Source organism: Myotis myotis, unplaced genomic scaffold (assembly GCF_014108235.1).
Source record: "Myotis myotis isolate mMyoMyo1 unplaced genomic scaffold, mMyoMyo1.p scaffold_m19_p_10, whole genome shotgun sequence".
In the NCBI taxonomy this organism is placed as follows: domain Eukaryota; kingdom Metazoa; phylum Chordata; class Mammalia; order Chiroptera; family Vespertilionidae; genus Myotis; species Myotis myotis.
Window position 1 is genome coordinate 59,744,658 of NW_023416314.1, and position 20,708 is coordinate 59,765,365.

Genomic DNA, 20,708 nt, shown 5'->3' on the forward strand with positions numbered 1-20,708 from the left:
AAAAATCCCTTCTTAAATACTTCCCCTGTTAATCTTAATCCTTTATTGTTTTAAATACTCTTCTTTTAAAAAGGCAAGCCTTGATTATATAATTATATTAGTCAATAATGGGCCTTGGCTAGCCTGTCATCTTTGAAAAACCAAGTTTACAACTTGAATCATTTTTTGTCTTCATATACACTAATGATTAAAAGAGCATTGCCTATTCGAGGAACTACAAGTAGGTTAGTAATGGCTGAAGTGAAAAATATAATGAGAGGTGATGTATAAAAGTTGAGGTATTCAGGTGTCATGCTAGGCCTAGGAAATCATAATAGAGAGATTATATTAGAGAGAAAAGCACTGAACAGTGTGATATGATCAGAGTTACATTTTACAAAGCTCATTTCAGTTGCAGTAGAGAGAATGAATTGCAGTGCAATATGAATGAAGGCAGAAAGACCAAATGTGGAAGCAGGAGTCTGATTTAGGGTAGAAGCAGTGGGAGACAGAGAGAAGTGAATAGGTTTGAGAAGTGAAGAGGTAAATAATGCAAGAGGGTACAGAAAAGAGAGTACCAATTTGAAAGTCATAGTAATAGGTCTGTGTCCAGAGTTATATGACTATAGATAAGTCCTTTTACAAAGTTATATCTCAGTTTTCTTACATCTACACTAATAAAAGACAAAGATGCTAATTAACCATACCTTTGCTACTCCCTAAGCCACACCCACCAGCCAATCAGAGCGACTATATGCAAATTAACCCAACCAAGATGGCGGCCGGCAGCCAAGGAGCTGGAGCAAGCAGGAGGCTTGGTTGCCTGGGCGATGGAGGAAGCCAAGCTTCCCACATGCCCTGAGCTGGCTGTGGCCTCCGCTCATGGCAACAAAGTTTCAATTATAGAAGATAAATAAATCCCATATACCTGCTTCCAGCCAGCCTCCACTGGGAGCTGGGTTGGCTGGGGGCTGTGGCCAGCCTGCAAAGAGCCATCAGCCCCTCACCCAAGGCTGGCCACACCCTCATGGGGTAAGGGTCCCTGCTGGGGGGCTTAGCCAGCCTGAAAACGGCCCTCAGCCCCTCACCCAGACTGGCCAGGCACCCCAGCAGGACGACCACCCTGAAGGGGCTGTGACCAGCCTGCAAATGGCCCTCAGCCCCTCACCCAGGATGGCCAGGCACCCCAGCGGGACTCCCACACTGAAGGGGCTGTGGCCAGCCTACAAAGAGCCATCAGCCCCTCACCCAGGCTGGCCAGGCACCCTGCGGGGGGGGGGACTCTTACCCTGAAAGGGCTGTGGCCAGCCTGCAAAGAGCCATTAGCCCCTCACCCAGGCTGGCCAGGCACCCCAGGGGGGACCCTCACCCTGAAGGGGGTATGACCAGCTGCAAACAGCCATCAGGCCCTCACCCAGGCTGGCCAAGCACCCCAGGGAAGACCCCCACCCTGAAGGGGCTGTGGCCAGCCTGCAAACAGCCATTAGCCCCTCACCCAGCCTGGCCAGGCACTCCTATATAATAAAAGGGTAATATGCAAATTGACCCTAACAGCAGAACGACTGGGAATGACTGGTCACTATGACACACACTGACCAACAGGGGGCAGACACACAATGTAGGAGCTGCCCCCTGGTGGTCAGTGCACTCCCACAGGGGGAGCTGTGCTCAGCCACAAGCCAGGCTGACGGCTGCCAGGACAGCGGTGGTGGTGGGAGCCTCTCCCTCCTCCTCAGCAGTGCTAAGGATGTCAGACTGCAGCTTAAGCCTGCTCCCCGCTGGCAAGTGGACATCCCCCGAGGGCTCCCGGGCTGCCAGAGGGATATCTGATTGCCAGCTTAGACCCAATCCCCCCCTAGGGAGCAGGCCTAAGCCAGCAGGTGGTCATCCCCTGAGGGGTCCCAGACTACGAGAGGGCACAGGCCAGGCTGAGGGACCTCTTGAGGGAACAAATTTTTGTGCACTGGGCCTCTAGTAGGAAATAATAGCTTATCAATAGATACTTTAGCTGTGAAAATAGCCATAGGATAAAGAACTGAGAGTGGAATTAGGGTGGCAAGAATCAAAACAGTTTAATTTTTCCAAATTATAATCAGGCATCAAAACACAAGTACTAAAAAAAAATCAGATCCAGGTTCATATTCAGGTGGGCAAAAGTTCTGCTTAAGAGAGTATAAAAGACAGATTGCTATAAAATTCTATTCGACTATATTAAAAATTTAAATTTACTGAAAATAAATCTAAATAATTTTAACTTTAAAAGTGCTACTAAGTAGAACAAAAGGCAAAAACAAATTAGTAGTAATAATGCCAGAAAGACTACCCTACCATTTTTTAAATTGGGAGTTTATGATACGAGTAAATATGGGAAAGCAAAGGCAAACTAGGTAATTTCTACAATATTTTCCCTTTTTAAATATTAAATAAGTTCTTAAGTAATTTCCTGAGTCATAAATCACAATTTTGATTATATAGGCAAACATATCCTATATAATAAGAGAGGGATATGCTAATTAGCCCAGATATGCTAATCAGTCATGAACAGATATGCTAATTAGCCACAACCAGTATGCAAATTGACCATCATTACAACAAATAAGAGAGGGATATGGTAATTAGCCCTAATATGCTAATTAGTGACAGCCAGTATGCAAATTGACCATCATTCCAACACACAACATGGCTGTCCCCATGTGGCCACAAGATGGCCTGCAGGAGAGGGCAGTTGAGGTGGACCAGGCCAGCAGGGGAGGGCAGTTGGGGGGGGGTACCAGGCCTGCAGGGGAGGGCAGGTAGGGGGGACCAGACCTGCAGGGGAGAGCAGTTAGGGGTGACCAGGCCAGCAGGGGAGGGCAGTTAGGGGCAACTGGGCTGGCAGGGGAGCAGTTAGGCATCGATCAGGCTCGCAGGGGAGTGGTTAGGGGGTGATCAGGCTGGCAGGCAGAAGTGGTTAGGTGCAATCAGGCAGGCAGGCAGGCAGGCAGGCAGGCGAGTGTTGGGAGCCAGCAGTCTTGGATTATGAGAGGTATGTCCAACTGTCCGGGATCGGGCCTAAACGGGCAGTCAGACATCCCCTGAGGGGTCTCAGATTGGAGAGGGTGCAAGCTTGGTTGAGACACACACACACACACAGGCACACACACCCATGCACAAATTTCACACACCCGGCCTTTAGTTAGGAGTATAATATAAATTAGGTAAGGCTATTGTGATGAAAATACTCTAGTAATAACACTTAAAAACTATATATATTAATGTTTTAATGAGTGTACTAATGCTACTTGAACCATACACCTAAAAACGATTAAAATGATAAATTTTATGTTACATTTTACTATATGCACAAAATTTTTTAGCTCTTCATGAAAAAGCTTTTGCTCACTCGAAGAGCTAAATATTCTATTAGAACATCATGATCATAAGTAATAGTAATAAAGAAAACTCAGAATCTAGTAGTTATTGTAAAATAAGGTAAAAAAATTTTAATTCTAACAAAAATACTGATAATTTCATGTCATTTAGACAATGATTGTCTTGAGATTAAGACTGCTTTAGATACACATGGTCTTTAGCAAATAAATGAAACTCATTATAAATAAGTAAAACAAACCAAAAGCTATGATAAACATTCAACATCTGTTAACTTTCCCAGAGAATCAGTGCTTGTACACTGAATGAGAAACACTCCTTTGGCTAGATATATCAGCTGTTTTCTCTGAAACTTTTTATCCAGAACATGGCTTGGGTAGCTGATGAAGACTGTTGCATTTTATGATGAGCCTCTACAGTTTTAGATGCCTCAAGACTAACTTGGAATTTCAAAAGTTACATTTTCAGTCTACTGCTTTTCTTGAAATTAAAAGATTCTAGAATTAAATACCAAAATTAGCTGATACATAGTACAAAATTTCAGAAGAGCAACATCAAAGTAAAGTTGCTACTCCTTTAAAAAAAAGTGTAAAGGTCCTGGCCAAGTGACTCAGCTGGAGAGTTGACCCATACACCAAAAGGTTGCAGGTTTGATCCTGGTCGGGGCATGTATGTGAGGCAACCAATCAATGTTTCTCTCTCTCTTTCTCCCCATCCCAACCCCATTCTCCCTCTCTCTAAAATCAATAAACATATCCTCAGGTGAGGATAAAGAAAAAAAAAAAAACTGTGTAAAGAAGTTCTTTTAAAGTATTAGTTATTTGAATCAAAATCAGTTCCATTGGCCCTGGCCAGTTGTTCAGTGGTTAGAGCACTGGCCCACTGACCAAAGGATCACGGGTTCAATCCCTAGTCAAGGGCACATACTTTGGTTGCAGGTTCAATCCTGGGTTCTGGTTAAGGCACGTGAGGGAGGCAAGAGTTGATATGTCTCTCACATCGATGTTTCTTTCTCTCTCTCTCTCTCTCTCTCTCTCTCTCTCTCTCTCTCTCTCTCTCTCTCTCTCTCTCCCTTGCTCCCTCTCTCCCATCTACTCTCTCTAAAAATCAATGGAAAAATATCCCCAGGTGAGGATTAACAACAAAACAGAATAACATTTAAAAGTAACTTTACTGTTCTGAAAGTAAAGGTGAATCTAGTAGGCAATTAGTGATGCAGTTGATATGCTCAGTTAAAAACGTAAAATTAGTCAATTAAATCTCAGAGAAATGGAGCAATAGTTTTCTTACAAAAAATATCCACTCAAGAACAAAGACAATGAGTCAAAGAGCTCAGTTCTTACAAAATGAATCTGAATATACAGGCACACTTTGTTTTATTGTGCTCTGGAGATACTGTGCTTTCATCAACATTGAGGCAATGCTCTCCACCAGCAAAAAAATTTTGGCTCAATGAGGGCTCAGATGAGGGTTAGCATTTTTTTAGTAATACCTTTAAATTAAGGCATAAACATTTTATTACATATTATGCTATTGCATACAAGGACTACAATATAGTATCAACATAATATTTATATGCACTGGGAAAAATTTGTTACTTGCTTTATTGTGATATTTGCTTAATTGCAGTGGTTTGAAAATGAACTCACAAAATGAGGTATGCCTGTATACACGTCTGTACCTTTGGAATATCACCATTTTGACCTAAGAGTCTCATTTCGGTTTCGACACGATGGAGCCAATTAGTATTCTCATCAAATTGCTTCAATTCTTCTTCCCTTTTCTTCTGTAAGTAGCAGCGACGAGTTTTTAACATTGCAAGTCTATGATCTCGTTTGCAAGTGGCCTGAAAAACAATGCATTTAAGTCAATTTAATTCTTAGGATAACTGATGCATGTGATATTAGTAAAAGAGTATATTTTCTCATAAGTGTGCTACTGCAGTCTATTAAGTAAGGCTATACTTTCATACTTAAAGCTATTTCTTCTCTGAAATCTCACAATACTACTGCTTGCAGGAAAATAAAAACTGAGTTGTGAGTCATTTTATAAAATTACATGTTGAGAGTTTATGGCTTTCAGAAACAGAATGGCCAAATTGAAGACTATAAATAACTTTCGTGTATGAGTGTGTTAAAATACATTTCTTTAAATGTTTCATTTGAAAATTCCATACACTGATAAGTCCCATGATTTTCTTACTAAAAATTAAAATAGATACATGTCCTATTCTTGTCCTTACTCCAATTTGAAAGATGTGAAGAGATAGAGTTTTACTGCTCTGATTTTACCTATAAGGCCTTTAGGTTGGCTGGTGCAAATAATTGAAAATAGAGCTTATATCAGAATGGTCATAAATATCTGATCTTGCTTGATGCATAATGGATATTCCAAATATTTTCTGTGTTTTAACCTAGGCCTGAACTGAGATCAAAACTGGCCTTTTGGTTTCTTACCCCAAGGGTCTTGCACACTTTCATAGAAACTGTGGGCTAGAGCAGCTTGACCTGTCTGGGCTATTTGCCAAAAAGACACTGAACTTGATAATCATTGATTATGATGGCTGGACCCAAGAAAACAGATCCCCATGAATTAAAATATGCTCCTGCAGCTGATTTTGGAAGTAGAAAACTACATGAAAACACATCTGAGGTGGTGGTCTAAGAGAACTTGGAAGTAATAAGAGAAAGCTTTTTAATAAATAATATATGAATGTATCTTGTGCAATACCCATGTAATTAAATTACATAAATACATAAAAAATAAAATTAACCTGATCCTCAATGAATACCAAAACTGAGGCAAAAAAAGTTATCCAGTATTTTCAAAATGTTTATTTTTCCACTCTTTGGTGACCTGGCTCTGCACATGTCCATGTATACCATTTTATTTTTATCACTAGAGGCCGGGTGCACGAATTCATGCAAGGCGGGGTCTGGCCGGCCTGCTCCCCCACCCTCTGGTCGAAATTCTGGTTGAACTCCTGGTCAAGGGGATAATTTGTATATTAGCCTTTTATTATATAGGATGCTTAGAATTCATGCTTGAGTTTACATCTTACTAGTCCTAAAACATGCTGAGCCTTAAACTGTGCATATTATAGTTTCACCTTTTGTACTAATACATCTCCTGTTAGATAAATGCATGAATTTTGAATCTATCCATTTATTCACATTTCCCATCTTTTTATCCTCTGACTTCCTCAGACTTCCCAGTTCCTTAATTCTCTCTTCAGCTATATCTAAGATGCAAAAAGCATAGAGATAAGAGCATAGGCTCCGGAATCAGCTTTCTTGAGTTCAGATCACAGCTTTGACACCTATGAGCTCCGTGACCTTGGGCAAAATGAATTATATGTGCCTCGTTTCCTCACCTTAATTATGAGGATAATAACAGTATATACTTCATAGAACCGAATGATTTAATATACAGAAAGTACTTAAAACATTGCCTACTATTGTATCTATAAAGCGAAATTTTAAATTTATTAACTAAACTTTAATTTCTGGATACTTCATTTGTTTTCTTCTCAGATATAGATATTCTTTTATCTTTGATTCATTTATTCATTCATTTTGATGACTTTATTCATTTTTATACTTTTTATTAGATTGTTCTATTAGCTAAAGTTTTGAGTATTATATCATATTTGTAAGCTGTTGAACTGTTTATGATGAACTGTTCCACCACATTTTTTGAATTTTGGATAGTAAATTCTCATTGGTGATTTAAGCTGAAGGTGTTTTACTAGGTTCATTTTGCATTACTTCTGCCCAGGTGCCCATAGATTATCACTGGTCTGATACCATTTTCTATGTTAACTTCTCATCTTAGAAATTTGCTAAATAAAACACAATATTATAAGAATTCAAATCTCAAATCCTGTGAAAAGTATGTCTATAACAAAAGTCTTCCAATGATTTGTTTTTCCTTATCACTTGGGCTTGTTGCCTTGTCTTCCCGTGCTAGTTGGTAAGATTTTTTTCCTGGTGCACTCCCAGTATGAAGGATGCAGGCCTCCGAGGTTCCCAGCTTTATAACCCCCTGCCTCTCTTGGGTCCGTTACCTAAACAGTGGTGTACAGCTAAGGCAAGGAAATAAGAGTGTTTTGTGTGCTTTGAAAGGGAGGGCAGTGTACTACTCCACTAAATGAAACCAACTCAAAGTTGGTCTGCTTTTCATAATACCATGCTATGGAAATTCTAATAATGTCAGTGATAAAATATTCTTCCCTGGGGAAAAAATTGCCATTGGTCTAAGTTGCCCGCATCTGGCGTAGGCTATTCCCCCTGCCCCACCTTTAGTACTCAACTCTCCTTGAGTGTGTTAACTTCATTCATCTTAGGCATTTCAACAACCCTCACAGAAGTAAGCTGCCACTGATTTTCTTTCTTGTACAATAAACTATGCCTTTATAACAATGCTTACTACATTTCCTCCAGAACTGCCAGGTGGCTGTCAAGAATGGGTGATTACGTAACACTGACTTTCAAATTTCTAGAACTGCAAGTTCCCATGGTTTACATTTTCTAATATTTAATTTAAAAGTTGTTAAATACCTTTTCTACTTTGTCTTCAGAACACATCATTTCTATCTGTTTATGGCACTGTTGTTGATAGAAAGACTTAAGTTCATTTTCTTTAAGTAACATTTCTAACTTCAGATATTCTTTCCTAATTTCTTCTCGATTCTGGAACAAGCATTTCAGTATTTCTTGATATCTACAAAAAAAAAAAAAAAAAAAAAAACACATGAAAAGATCACTAATTTTGTGATTTATGATAGAATATACTTAATGATTTGTTTTTCCTTATCACTCAGAATAAGACTCTATGGTAAACAGCAAATTGGTTCAAGTGATTGTTTCTTAAGTTACAAAAATATTTGGAAAAGGTTATTAACTATTTTTATTATACTGGTCTTCTCTCCTTCAAGAAAAATCATGTTATTAAAGATATAAGTATTATAATGCCACTGCCTTTTGCTTAGCAAAAATAAAATATTTATTTATAGAAAATAGGTGATAATCTGGACCTGTTCTATCCCAATTCACAAGGCCCTCAAAGCAACACAGTAGTTAGTGTGTTGTTGTGGTTTTGGCTCACTGTGTAGAAATAAGCAGTGGGTGGTGTAATCGTATGGTGCCTCCACTGCCTCCTAGGGAAAGTGAGATGGCCAGTTTTTTGCTTCAGAACTTGTTAGAGTGAAAACACACCATAAGGTCAGGGACCCCCTACAGCCTGGCTATGAGTCAGTGATACTGGCCATGACCCAAAACATACAAGTTTATAATGTGGTAAACCAGAAAAGCCACTGTAGTGTGTTTCCTCAAAAGGGAAATATAGATTTAGAGAATCAAAGCTGGGAAATTTGACTTATATCTCCACCAAATGCATAAAGACCTCAAGCTGAAACACTCCTCTTGAAGTCCAACTATGACCCTGCAATCCAGTGTCCTCTGGGTCAACAGACATGTGTAACAGCAATATCGTAATTTTATAAAAACATATTCCCACTTTTAAGTCATAGATCAGTTCTTAGCTATAGCAGCAGTATAAGCAGTATAAATATTCACATATAGGCAAAGCTCTCAAAGAAAAATTAACTGTGAAGCCTTTAAAACTGTAACAAAATATATGCACTTAAAAATAAATGTTCTTTGACCAAATTTTAGATATATTTGTAAAGATCTGTGGTAAAAACACTGCCAATTTACGTCAGTAGTTCCTAATGAAACTCTATTGGGAATGAATATAAAACACAATATATCGACTTTACTGTAGTTTTGTCCAACTGATAAATATTTCATAGAAAGTATATACGGACATTGCAATTTCACTGTATTATATTGCAACAACACTAATGCCAGTAAATGAATTGATGTTATCTTTAGGTTAAAGCCAAAGATAATTTTTTTAGTTTTTCTTTAACATTTTACTCAAGGACAGAGTTAAATATTTCTCAATTTTGTGGTGCAGACTTATTTCAATTTGTGGTGTTTAGTGATTAGGAGAGGAAGGTAATTAGAATCAAAGGTCGCTAGAGAGCTCCTTAAAAAAAAAACCCAACAACACAACTATCATTTTAAAACAGAAAGAGTATTAAAGGATTGACAAATATCTATTTTGTAGTCATTTAATACATTCAAGTAACTAGGAAACAAAAATCTTTGTTAATAACTTTAACTTAATTAACTTTGTTAATAACTTAATTTTCAAGACATCAATAAAGAGATAACTAGTTGCATGATATATGAGGAATATTAAATTCTTACACAATTTTCTTGATATAGTCACAAGTTTTATAATTATTCTGTACAAAGAACAACTGCATTTCCTTCTTGAATATTATCTTTCAAATAGCTTTGACAGATATCAAATACTGCATATTCTTCCCTTTATCTATTTAAACTTCATAAACACGTTAACTTTTTTTAAACAGACACTTTGCAAATTCACGACATTAAAAAAGTTGTATGTAACAGTGTGATTGATATGATGAAAGTTATCTCACACATTTCTTTCAGGAGATAGTTACTTTTAAGGGAAAATGACAAAGGCTATGAGATATACCATTCTATGATTACCATCCTTATAAAATAAGTAAATTATTTAACATGTTGCATGACTTAAAACCCTAAGTTTTTATTGTTGGTAAAGTAAGTTGAAATGTGAAAAATATCCAAATAATTGCTTATTTCATAGTTCAGACCATCTCCCTCCCGAATCATTTTATCAGAAGGAGAGGTTCGACAATTGAAAGCCATCAGCTCTAGAAGTCTACTATTTGTAAGGTGTTAATTGATAACCAGATACGGTTAAGTAGGGTTGAGCAATTACACGCAAGCAATGACTACAAATCTGAGCAGTTGGTGACTTAATTTTCAAGACATCAATAAAGAGATAACTAGTTGCATGAGGACCAATCATACATTTCACAAATAAAATAATAAGGAAACTACTAATCAGTTAAAAGCTTTTTTTGATAAGAATGAATAAATGAGAAATCACTTTTACTTGTTATTTTTTAAAAGATATTATAAAATTGATGTGATATAACAAAAGTATCATAAGACTAATAAAATATAACAATTACTTTTACAATGGGTTATCTGCATTAACAGAACATAATTTAAACACTTTAGAAAATATCTTGTATAAACAGAGTTCTGATACTATAATAATATATAGGCTAACTTTCTGCTATATGAAAAACTGATTCATTTCATTGATAGAAGTAACTTTAATGCTTATATTTGTGAAACAGCACCGTGTGGGAGCAAAAAAATTAAAGATCTGAAAGAGATGATTTTTTATAGTTCTTACTCTTATCTATCAATGAGACAATATGCCACTTCAAATTTGAAAGGGTTGTTGTAATGATCAGCTGAAATTAATAGAGCCCTAAAATTCATTCAAAATTATAGCCATCTATAAAAATAGTGTAATTTATTATTATTAGAAGTAGTTATCTTAACATCTGGGGTTAATTGAGGCAGAATATAATATACATTTTTTTCAAATCAAGGATATTTTATGTAAATTAACATGCAAATCAATTTTAAAAAGGTGTTGTAACTGAAATTAAGTTGAGGTCATTGTTGACTGGTTTTTCTTATGTACATCAAGACACCTTCTATATACTCTAGTGTTCCAAAATAGTGTGAATAACCAATTGTTTAAGTTGTGATTGGTTTCTCATACTAATGATAAGGTAAAATTGGTTCGGGGCAATGTCAAATAAGTTTAGCTTTACTGAACTTTAACCAAAGTTAACAGATTCTCTTACTACAGGGCCTCTCAGAGCCTTCAATATGCTGATATACTTTGAAAATCTTCTAGATTCCTTAAGTACTAATTTCCAAACTTGTTTAATCGTCTTAGAGTTATTCAAGATGCATAGCCTTTGAACCATCTAGACAATTTGTGTTGATTGCTTAGAGGAAAGTACTTTTGAGCACTGCATTATTAACAGCTCTCATTTCTTTTAAATATACCTGCTAGGAAGCATAGTGTGAACCTATCAAAATTCTCTATTGACTTATATCATTGAAAGAAGTTCTTTCAAATAATTAGCAATGTAAACTCATTAAGTGATTATGAGTTCTATATAGCCAAGAAAAGGTAGATATAATTTACAGAAGCTATACAAATAATGATAATGCCAGATGCGATCACCTGAATGTGTTCCCTGAAATTCATGTTGAAATCCAGCACTCAAGGAGGTGGGGGTCCTTGGGATGTGATTAGGTCATGAGGACTGAGAGCCTACAGATGGGATTAGTGACCTTATAAAAGAGACTGCAGAGAGGGCTCTCTCTCCTTTGGCCATATGAGGACTCAAGAAGTCTACAACCTGTAACAAGGCCAGCACCCAACTACGCTGGTACCCTGATCTTGGACTTCCAGTCTTAAATATCTAATCTAATAAAAGACAAACATGCAAATTGACCATACCTTCACTACGCCTTAAGCCATGCCCACCAGCCAATCAGAGCGACTATATGCAAATTAACCCAACCAAGATGGCGGCCGGCAGCCACGGAGCTGGAGCGAGCAGGAAGCCAAGAATCCTGCCTGCCTTGGGGCTCTGAGCTCCACTGAAGGCAACGAAGTGAAGGTAAATAAATCCCAGAAGGTAAATAAATCCACTGAAGGCAATGAATTATAATGTAAATATCTGATATGCAGGATGGTCTTAGGTGACCTCTGTGAAGGTAAATAAATCCCAGAAAACAAAAACAGAAAAAAAGGAGAGGCTGGGAGCTTCCGTCGCCAGGGGGCTTAGCCAGCCTGAAAACAGCCCTCAGCCCCTCACCCAGATCGGCCAGGCACCCCAGTGAGGACCCTCTACCCTAAAGGGGGTGTGGCCAGCCTGAAAACAGCCATTAGCCCCTCACCCAGGCTGGCTAAACCTCCATGGGGTGAGGGTCCCTACTGCGGGGGGCTTGACCAGCCTGCAAACAGTCATCAGCCCCTTACCCAGGCTGGCCAGGCAACCCAGTGGGGACCTCCACCCTGAAGGGGGTGTGACCAGCCTGCGAACAGCCATCAGCCCCTCACCCAGCCTGGCTAGGCACCCCAGTAGGGACCCCCACCCTGAAGGGGATGTGACCGGCTGCAAACAGCCAACAGGCCCTCACCAGGCTGGCCAGGGACCCCAGTGGGGACCCCCACCCTGAAGGGGCTGTGGCCAGCCTGCAAACAGCCATTAGCCCCTCACTCAGGCTGGCCAGGCACCCCAGCGGGACCCCCACCCTGATCCAGGACACCCTTCAGGGCAAACCAGCCGGCCCCCACCTGTGCACCAGGCCTCTATCCTATGTAATAAAAGGGTAATATGCAAATTAACCCTAACAGCAGAACGACTGGGAATGACTGGTCACTATGAGACACACTGACCACCAGGGGGCAGACGCTCAATGCAGGAGCTGCCCCCTGGTGGTCAGTGTGCTCCCACAGGGGGAGCTCTGCTCAGCCACAAGCCAGGCTGACGGTTGCCAGTACAGCGGTGGTGGTGGGAGCCTCTCCCTCCTCCTCAGCAGCGCTAAGGATGTCAGACTGCAGCTTAGGCCTGCTCCCCGCTGGCAAGTGGACATCCCCCGAGGGCTCCCGGGCTGCCAGAGGGATATCTGATTGCCAGCTTAGGCCCAATCCCCCCGGGGGGCGGGCCTAAGCCAGCAGGTGGTTATCCCCCGAGGGGTCCCAGACTGCGAGAGGGCACAGGCTGGGCTGAGGGACCCCCCCACCACCGAGTGCACAAATTTTTGTGCACCGGGCCTCTAGTATATATATAGTAGTTGTTATAAGCCACCCAGTCTGTGGTATTTTGTTACAGCAGCTTGAATAGACTAAAACAACTGAGAAGAAAAATAAGAAATGTACTAAAAACTAATTTCATAAGTGATATCATTGGCTTTACCTTCTCTGAAGATATTATACCTAAGTCCTGGTTCTCCTTACTATCTATATCAGTAGTTCTCAACCTTCTGGCCCTTTAAATACAGTTCCTCAAGTTGTGACCCAACCATAAAATTATTTTCGTTGCTACTCCATAACTGTAATGTTGCTACTGTTATGAATTGTAATGTAAATATCTGATATGCAGGATGGTCTTAGGTGACCTCTGTGAAAGGGTTATTCAACCACCAATGGGGTCGCGACCCACACAGGTTGAGAACCGCTGATCTATATAATCACAACTAAAATAATGGATCTCCAAAGTGTAAAATATAAACACCAATCTGAATTCAGTTGAGTATATAAACATACTTATACAACAAACAATAACAACATATTTGACAAAATTTCAAAATAATAAAAACATCAAAATGAAATCTTGATTATCAATTTTACCTTTCAATTTCTTTTTTTTGAGGGTTTGAAATCATTAACTGTGCTTGTTTATTTTCCTCAGTCATGGCCTTCTGTTCTTCATAGGCTTTTAGTTTTTCTTTTAACATTAAAATCTAGTAGAGAGAAACACTAGTTAAAATACAAAATAAATTATCTGTTTCTACTATACATGGCCACAGAAAAATTTTAGCCATGAAAAATAAGTGAAAAAGCCAGATTTCATATGTAATAGAAAACATCTCAAATTTTTATACAATTAAGATTGTAAAATACCATGAGTGAGGAAGTGAGGAAGATTAGTATATGTAAAAAGTAGACATACCTCTTTCTTCTGCTCATTACAGATCTTCACATACTGAGTTATATGATTGTCAAGGTGTAGAACATTGCTCTTCAACTGTTAAAACATAGAAATTATGAGTAAATATAAAGGTAATCATTATCTTCATATAGAAACAAAATGGCATTATATGCTCATTAATTCAGTTCCACGAATTCAGAATTTGTGGCAAGCACATGATTAATTATGCTCACGTTTAAAATCATGACAAGAGGATATGCTGACCACATTAATAATGTAAATGAAATGATAAAGAGATTGCCTTACTATGTGAAAAAAGATATTTTTAAGAACTTATGAAGCATTCATTCTCAATATGATAAAAATTACCCATTTTCTTTTTCCTCTGACTTCTAAGAAATTCAGAGATAATTTTAAGACTGAGACAGTTGTAAGTTCAACTAGGTGTAATGAGTTATTACATTTTATCCTTTATATAAAAGTATGGGCTCCTTGGCAGCTATGGAAGAGTGGAGAGACATTAAACATAGAAGTCCAAATACTTAATTTTGAGTCCCTGCTCACCTCTCAGGTAAATGATGTGGAATTTAGTACTTACAACTCTGAGCATGGGATTCGTCCACTGTAGAGCTAAAAATGCCTTCCATAATGGGTTAGTGTAAGGATTATATGAAAAATGTATACAAAACCTTTGTATACCCATATTCTACAGCTTTTAGCAACTAATTATATAAATAGTATCTGAACATTTCTCAAAGGAAGACAATAACATGTTCATGTTCATTAAATAAGAGTAGCAGAAGGTTAAGCAGGCAGAGAAGTTACCACACTAGTTTAACTCTAGGTCTCTTCAAACCCTGAGATCCTGTGATTTTAAACATATATTATGTTTGACTTACATATTTTTTAATTACCCCAAATTTTTTGCAAAAATACTGACCTAACCAATCATTATATTGCTGGAGCTAGAAACTGGTTATGTCAATATCATAAACGTAAAAATAAATGATTTTTAAAAAGCTATTTACTTTATAAACTGAGGCAGATATAACTATTTTACAGATAAAATAACTGAGGCTTCGAGAAATGAGCTAACTTGTCCAAGGATGTTAGGTAGAAAGTGCTGGTGCTACACTAAAAGAGTTCATCTTTAGCTGCCACAATATGCTAAAGCATTGACCAATTACTCCCAGGTGCCATAAAAAATCAGGTGCCATGATGTGGAAAAGGTTAAAGGTACTAAAGCCCTAGCTGATTTGGTTCAGTGGATAGAGTGTCAGCCCTCAGACTGAAGGGTCCTGGGTTTGATTCCGGTCAAGGGCAGGTATTTCGGTTGCAGGCTCGATCCCCAGCTCTTGCAGAAGCATGTGCTGAAGGCAACCAATTCATGTGTCCCTCTCACAAAGTGTGTTTTTTTTTCCCCTGTGTCTCTCTCTGTCCCTTCCACTCTCTCTAATCATCAATAGAAATATATCCTTGGGTGAGAATTTAAAAAAAAGGAAAAAGGCACTAAAGCGCCTAAGCTGCCAAAAGACTGAATAATAGTTATCTATTATACATGTAATCAAGATGCTTAATGGTTTAATTATTTAATTCAACGTCCAATTCATCCTAAATGTAAAGATATTTCTAACACTATTTCCTAACTCATTAGTAAAAATGCAACTCTAAATTAATATTTTGTTAGAATTATAAAAATAATGTCACCCAATACCCTTATGACAAAAGCAGACTAAACATACTTACAGAAGATTTAATGTCCTTTGCACGGTTAGCATACTTAAGAGTGTTATATGTGTCATCGTAGCTCATAGAGGAAGGACTAATAGCAGCTATCATTATAGTTTGACAGTTGCCTCCAAGAGAATCCTTTAACAAGCGAGTGAGCTTACTATTTCTGTAAGGAATATGCTGATTCTTTCTCTGAAAACACACACACACCAAAAAACAAAACAAAACACAAAAAAAGAATTATGTCATTTCCCACATTGAAATGCAAACCTGCTACCACTTCACTTTAAGAATATAAGCAAGTGCCCAACTTTCCAGAATTATGATATAAATGGGGATCTAAATGTTGATAATGAATCTCATGGAACTAGTAGAGGTAGGGTCCCTAGCGGCTGCCTGCTGGGTATTCCCTCCCTTCCCCTGGCTGGACCTGCCCCCCTGGTTGAACTCCTGGGCGACCTCCTGGTTGAGGGGACATTTTGCATACTATGATTTTATTATATAGGAGGATGCGATGAATATATAAAACAAATATCCTATTTAAAGATTTTATATCTATCTGATTATAAACTTTAGATAATAAAAATATCAATGTTGGTTCATTAGTTGTAATAAGTGTACCTTATTAATGTGAGATGTTAACAACAAGGGGAAATGAGTGTGGAGTATATTTAAGAAAATTTTTCTGTATTATCTTAGCTACTTTTCTGTATCTAAACCTATTCAAAAATAAAATGCCTATTTAAAAAATTTCCATTCATTTTTTAAAAGAAATCTACACTAATAAAAGAGAAACATGGTAATTGGCATATGACCGCTACCCTTCCCATTGGCTAATCAGCGAGATATGCAAATTAACTGTCAGCCAAGATGGCAGCCGGCAGCCAGGCAGCTTGAAACTAACATGAGCCTTGCTTGCTTCAGTGACAGAGGACTCCAAAGTTCCCTGCCTGACTTGCTGGCCTCTCAGTTGCAACTCTAAGCAACTATGTTGCAAATATAGAAGATAAACAAAACCCCAGAAACCTGCTTTACTCAGCAGGGCTTCAGCCAGCCGGACCGCAACATTATATCAAATACAGACCTTAAACAAAGGCCAGAAACCTGTTTTCAGCAGCCGAGGCCTCAGAGCTAAAGCTGGCCCAGAATAAAAAAAGAAAAAAAAGAAAAAAAGGAGCGGTTGGGAGCTTCAGTTACCCGTCAGCCTGAAAACGGCCCTCAGCCCCTCAGCCAGACTGGCCAGGCACCCCAGTGGGGACTCCCACCCTGATCCAGGACACCCTTCAGGGCAAACCAGCCAGCCCCCACCCATGCACCAGGCCTCTATTCTATATAGTAAAAGGGTAATATGCCTCCCGGCACCGGGATCAGTGTGACAGGGGGCAGCACCCAAACCCCCTGATCGCCCTGCAGCTCTGTGTGTGACAGGGTGCAGCGCCCCAACCCCCTGATCAGCCCTGCTCTGTGGGTGATAGAGGGCGGCGCCCCCCCCCCCCCCATGGGCCCTGCTCTGTGTGTGACGGCGTAGAGCCATAACCTCCCCATCGGCCCTGCCCTGAGTGTGACAGTGGCGGCGCCCCAACCCCCTGATCCACCCTGCTCTGTGCGTGACAGGGGGTGGCGCCGCAACTTCCCTATCGACCCTGCCTTGAGTGTGACAGGGGGCCGTACCCTGAGCGTGACTGAGGGTGGCACTGAAACCTCCTAATCCGTCCTGCTCTGTGCATGACAGGGGGCGGAGCCCCAACTCTCCAATCGGCCCTGCTCTGAGCCCGACCAGGGGCTGCACCTAGGGATTGGGCCTTCCCTCTGCCACCCGGGAGCAGGCCTAAGCCAGCAGGTCGCTATCTCCCAAGGGGTCCCAGACTGCGAGAGGGCACAGGCCGGGCTGGCCTCTCCCCCCCCCCGAGTGCACAAATTTTTGTGCACCGGGCCTCTAGTTAAAATATAAAATTAATATATGCCCTAGAGGAATAGTAAGAATTCTGCGTGGCATAGAGCTGTTTTCTCTAACCATCTAAAGTGGTAATTACTATTATAATTACTATTTTACAGGTACTTTATCTGAAAGCATAAGAGTTATAAGAACGTCATTTTTAAGGACACATTTGTAATACCTTAATCAATAAAAAAAAAGAACGTCGTTTTTCTAAGTTTTCTTTTACTTAAAAGATACAGTTCTATCATAAAATTTTCACAAGATGTACAACTACTATGTAAAAACAGAGCATTATAATGTTAAGCTAAAAGCAAACTTATGTTATCCAATGGATATCTTTGATATTACAGAAGAGGAAAATTTGAACTAAGTAAAAAGCAAAATGACATGTTTCAGTTCACATGGCTGGTAATTCAGACCTAGAAATGGGCCCTAGGTCTCCCAATTCCCAGTATTACTGTGCTTTCCATCTACAGTTTTTGAAACTGTAGAATGTGTATTGCTGGTAATTGAAATGACTTTTCATGTACAACACATTCATTAAACACTGACTCATAAATGACTCTATGGGAATCAAATATTAAAAATTAAGGAAGTTTAAAAAAAAAAATGCCATAGTTTAAACGTAGAAAATCAGTCTCTACCATGCTCTCTGCTTACATGTTTAAAGTTTTAAGTTAAAATATAAAAGTCACCTTGTTTTTGCAATCTTCATGTGATTTCAATAACTACATATTTTAAAAAGGGTCCTCAAATCATTTTAAAATACTTGATACTAAATCAAAAGGCAACATTTTAAAAACTTCACCATAATTTTCCTAAAGCTTTTGAGGCTGATTGAAGTTAAATTAAATGATTGTATTTTAAATTTTAAAAAAGTCATTTTTTACAAATACAAAAACTGTCAAATATGCTGTATTCTAGTAAGCACTTCTGGCATATAGTAGATGTAAAATATTTTAAATGCCCTAAAGGCATCCAATAAACACTAACCTATTTAACCTAGGTAATTTAATTACATTTTTATAGCTTAAGTTCCTCTTCCTCTCTAAGAAAAATCAAAACTCTTTAATATTTAACCCAATTTTACAGTATATAAAAATACTAACCAGAACAGGTTTTAGTTTCTCTAAGACAGCGGTTCTCAACCTGTGGGTCGCGACCCCTTTGACAGTCAAATGACCCTTTCACAGGAGTCACCTAAGACCATCCTGCATATCAGATATTTACATTACGATTCATAACAGTAGCAACATTACAGTTATGAAGTAGCAATGAAAATAATTTTATGGTTGGGTCACAACATGAGGAACTGTATTTAAAGGGCCAAAAGGTTGAGAACCACTGCTTTAAGATGTGCTTTGTGTCTTCATGCCAATTCAATTATCATGCTTGCTGTGTAGGGATCATTACATACTGACTTTAAAAATCAAGTTCAAAATAAGTAATAAGAAAGTGCCATAAAATATTAACTATCAAACATATAGTCAATACTTTTCATTAAACAAATTCTGGTTATAAAACTAGAAATTAAAAAAACACAGAACCATAGCTTTATTTGATATACTAGGCCTTCTGAAGTCTTTGCTCTGTATATAAAAGTTATTGATGTACTCTTGAAATTTCATTAATAGATGTTTAAAACAAAATCATATTAAATAGTTATCTCTCTAGGAATTAGACATACTTCAATATTTCAAAATATTTAAACAAATAAACATATAGTACCTACCTTTGTATCTGCTAAAGCATTGATGACATTCCCAAGAGCTAGAAGTGATCGATTAATATTTGTGCCTTCTCTGAACCGGGTCCCTTTAGCACTGGTAGCACTGGCTCTCTCAGACCCGGCCAGGTCAATGAGGGACATCTTGGCAATTCGGACATTTTGATCAATACTTGCTGTTTTGTCTTGTTGTCGCAAATAAATCTTTTTGAAATTACAGAATAGGGAATATGAGAAGATTTAACAAAATTAAAAGGGAAATGTACAGTTTACTTTGGCTGATATTTAAGAATACTAGAAGTAACTACCAAAGTTGAGAAAAATTGGAAAATAAAATGTGTCCAGAGGACAAATAAGTGTTGGCTGGACTAAGGTCAAAAACAACCACTATTTGTATCTGGTAACCCTTGAATCAGATCATGGGCTTATTGGAGATGGCAGTGGGGCACAAGTCCTTTAGAAATAATGTCCCTAAGAGAACATCAAAGGCGGTGGCCAGAATGCTTTGCATGTCTGCAGGGATTGTTCCCAAAGGAAAGCTGAATTTGAATGTTGCCCCAATTCAAAGAGTAAATTTACCCCAGTTCTCCAAATTGTTGTGTTGTAATTACAGTTTAAAAAATGAAACATATAAAAAATAGTATATTGAAGAATACTAATCATGTTCAACAGTCTATTAGAGTAAAGCACAACTTATTCAACTATTTTAAGCTACTTTGTCATTTAACTGATATAAATTTGGTGGCAAATTTAAAAGATATGGGAAAGATATTTCTCTATTATAAAACTCTTTGCTAAATTTTCTTACAAAACAGGGTCTAAGACATTTTGGAAAACTCCATGTCACAGATAAATATTTCTCTCAAGACTACTGATAAATAAAGTCAGTGGTAAGAATATAAAAGATTAATACAATTTTGTGGGATTGGAGGCTTTCTGAATGACTTGATTGCCTCAGATATGAATTCTTTCAACTATAACAATTTTTATAAAATGAGTTCTACATAGCATAATCCAATATAATAAAGGTAATGTGCAAATTGACTACCACACCCTTGCACAAGATGGCTGCCCCCATGTCATCACAAGATGACTGCCACAAGATGGCCGGCAGGGGAGGGCAGTGGGGGCGAACAGGCCAGCAGGAGGGCAGCTGGGCGTAACTGGGCCTGCAGAGGTGGGCAGTTTGGGGGGACCAGGCCTGCAGGGGAGGGTAGTTGGGCCGGCAGTGGAGCAGTTAGGTGTCAATCAGACTGGCAGGCAGAAGCGGTTAGGGGCAATCAGGCAGGCAGGTAAGCGAGCAGCTG

At 38.7% G+C, this 20,708-nt stretch overlaps 1 protein-coding gene across 4 annotated transcripts in view; it reads right to left on the reverse strand.

The window, feature by feature from the left end:
- Positions 1-20,708, reverse strand: part of KIF18A (kinesin family member 18A) — an 80,080-nt gene that overhangs the window by 42,922 nt on the left and 16,450 nt on the right. For all 4 annotated transcript variants that reach the window (XM_036325696.1, XM_036325693.1, XM_036325694.1 and 1 more), the window contains 6 exons: positions 19,408-19,605; positions 15,752-15,928; positions 14,027-14,101; positions 13,705-13,817; positions 7,908-8,070; positions 5,030-5,194 (listed from right to left, as the gene is read on the reverse strand). In XM_036325696.1, the coding sequence (XP_036181589.1) occupies positions 5,030-5,194; positions 7,908-8,070; positions 13,705-13,817; positions 14,027-14,101; positions 15,752-15,928; positions 19,408-19,605 (891 nt within the window). The remainder of the gene's footprint in view (positions 1-5,029; positions 5,195-7,907; positions 8,071-13,704; positions 13,818-14,026; positions 14,102-15,751; positions 15,929-19,407; positions 19,606-20,708) is intronic.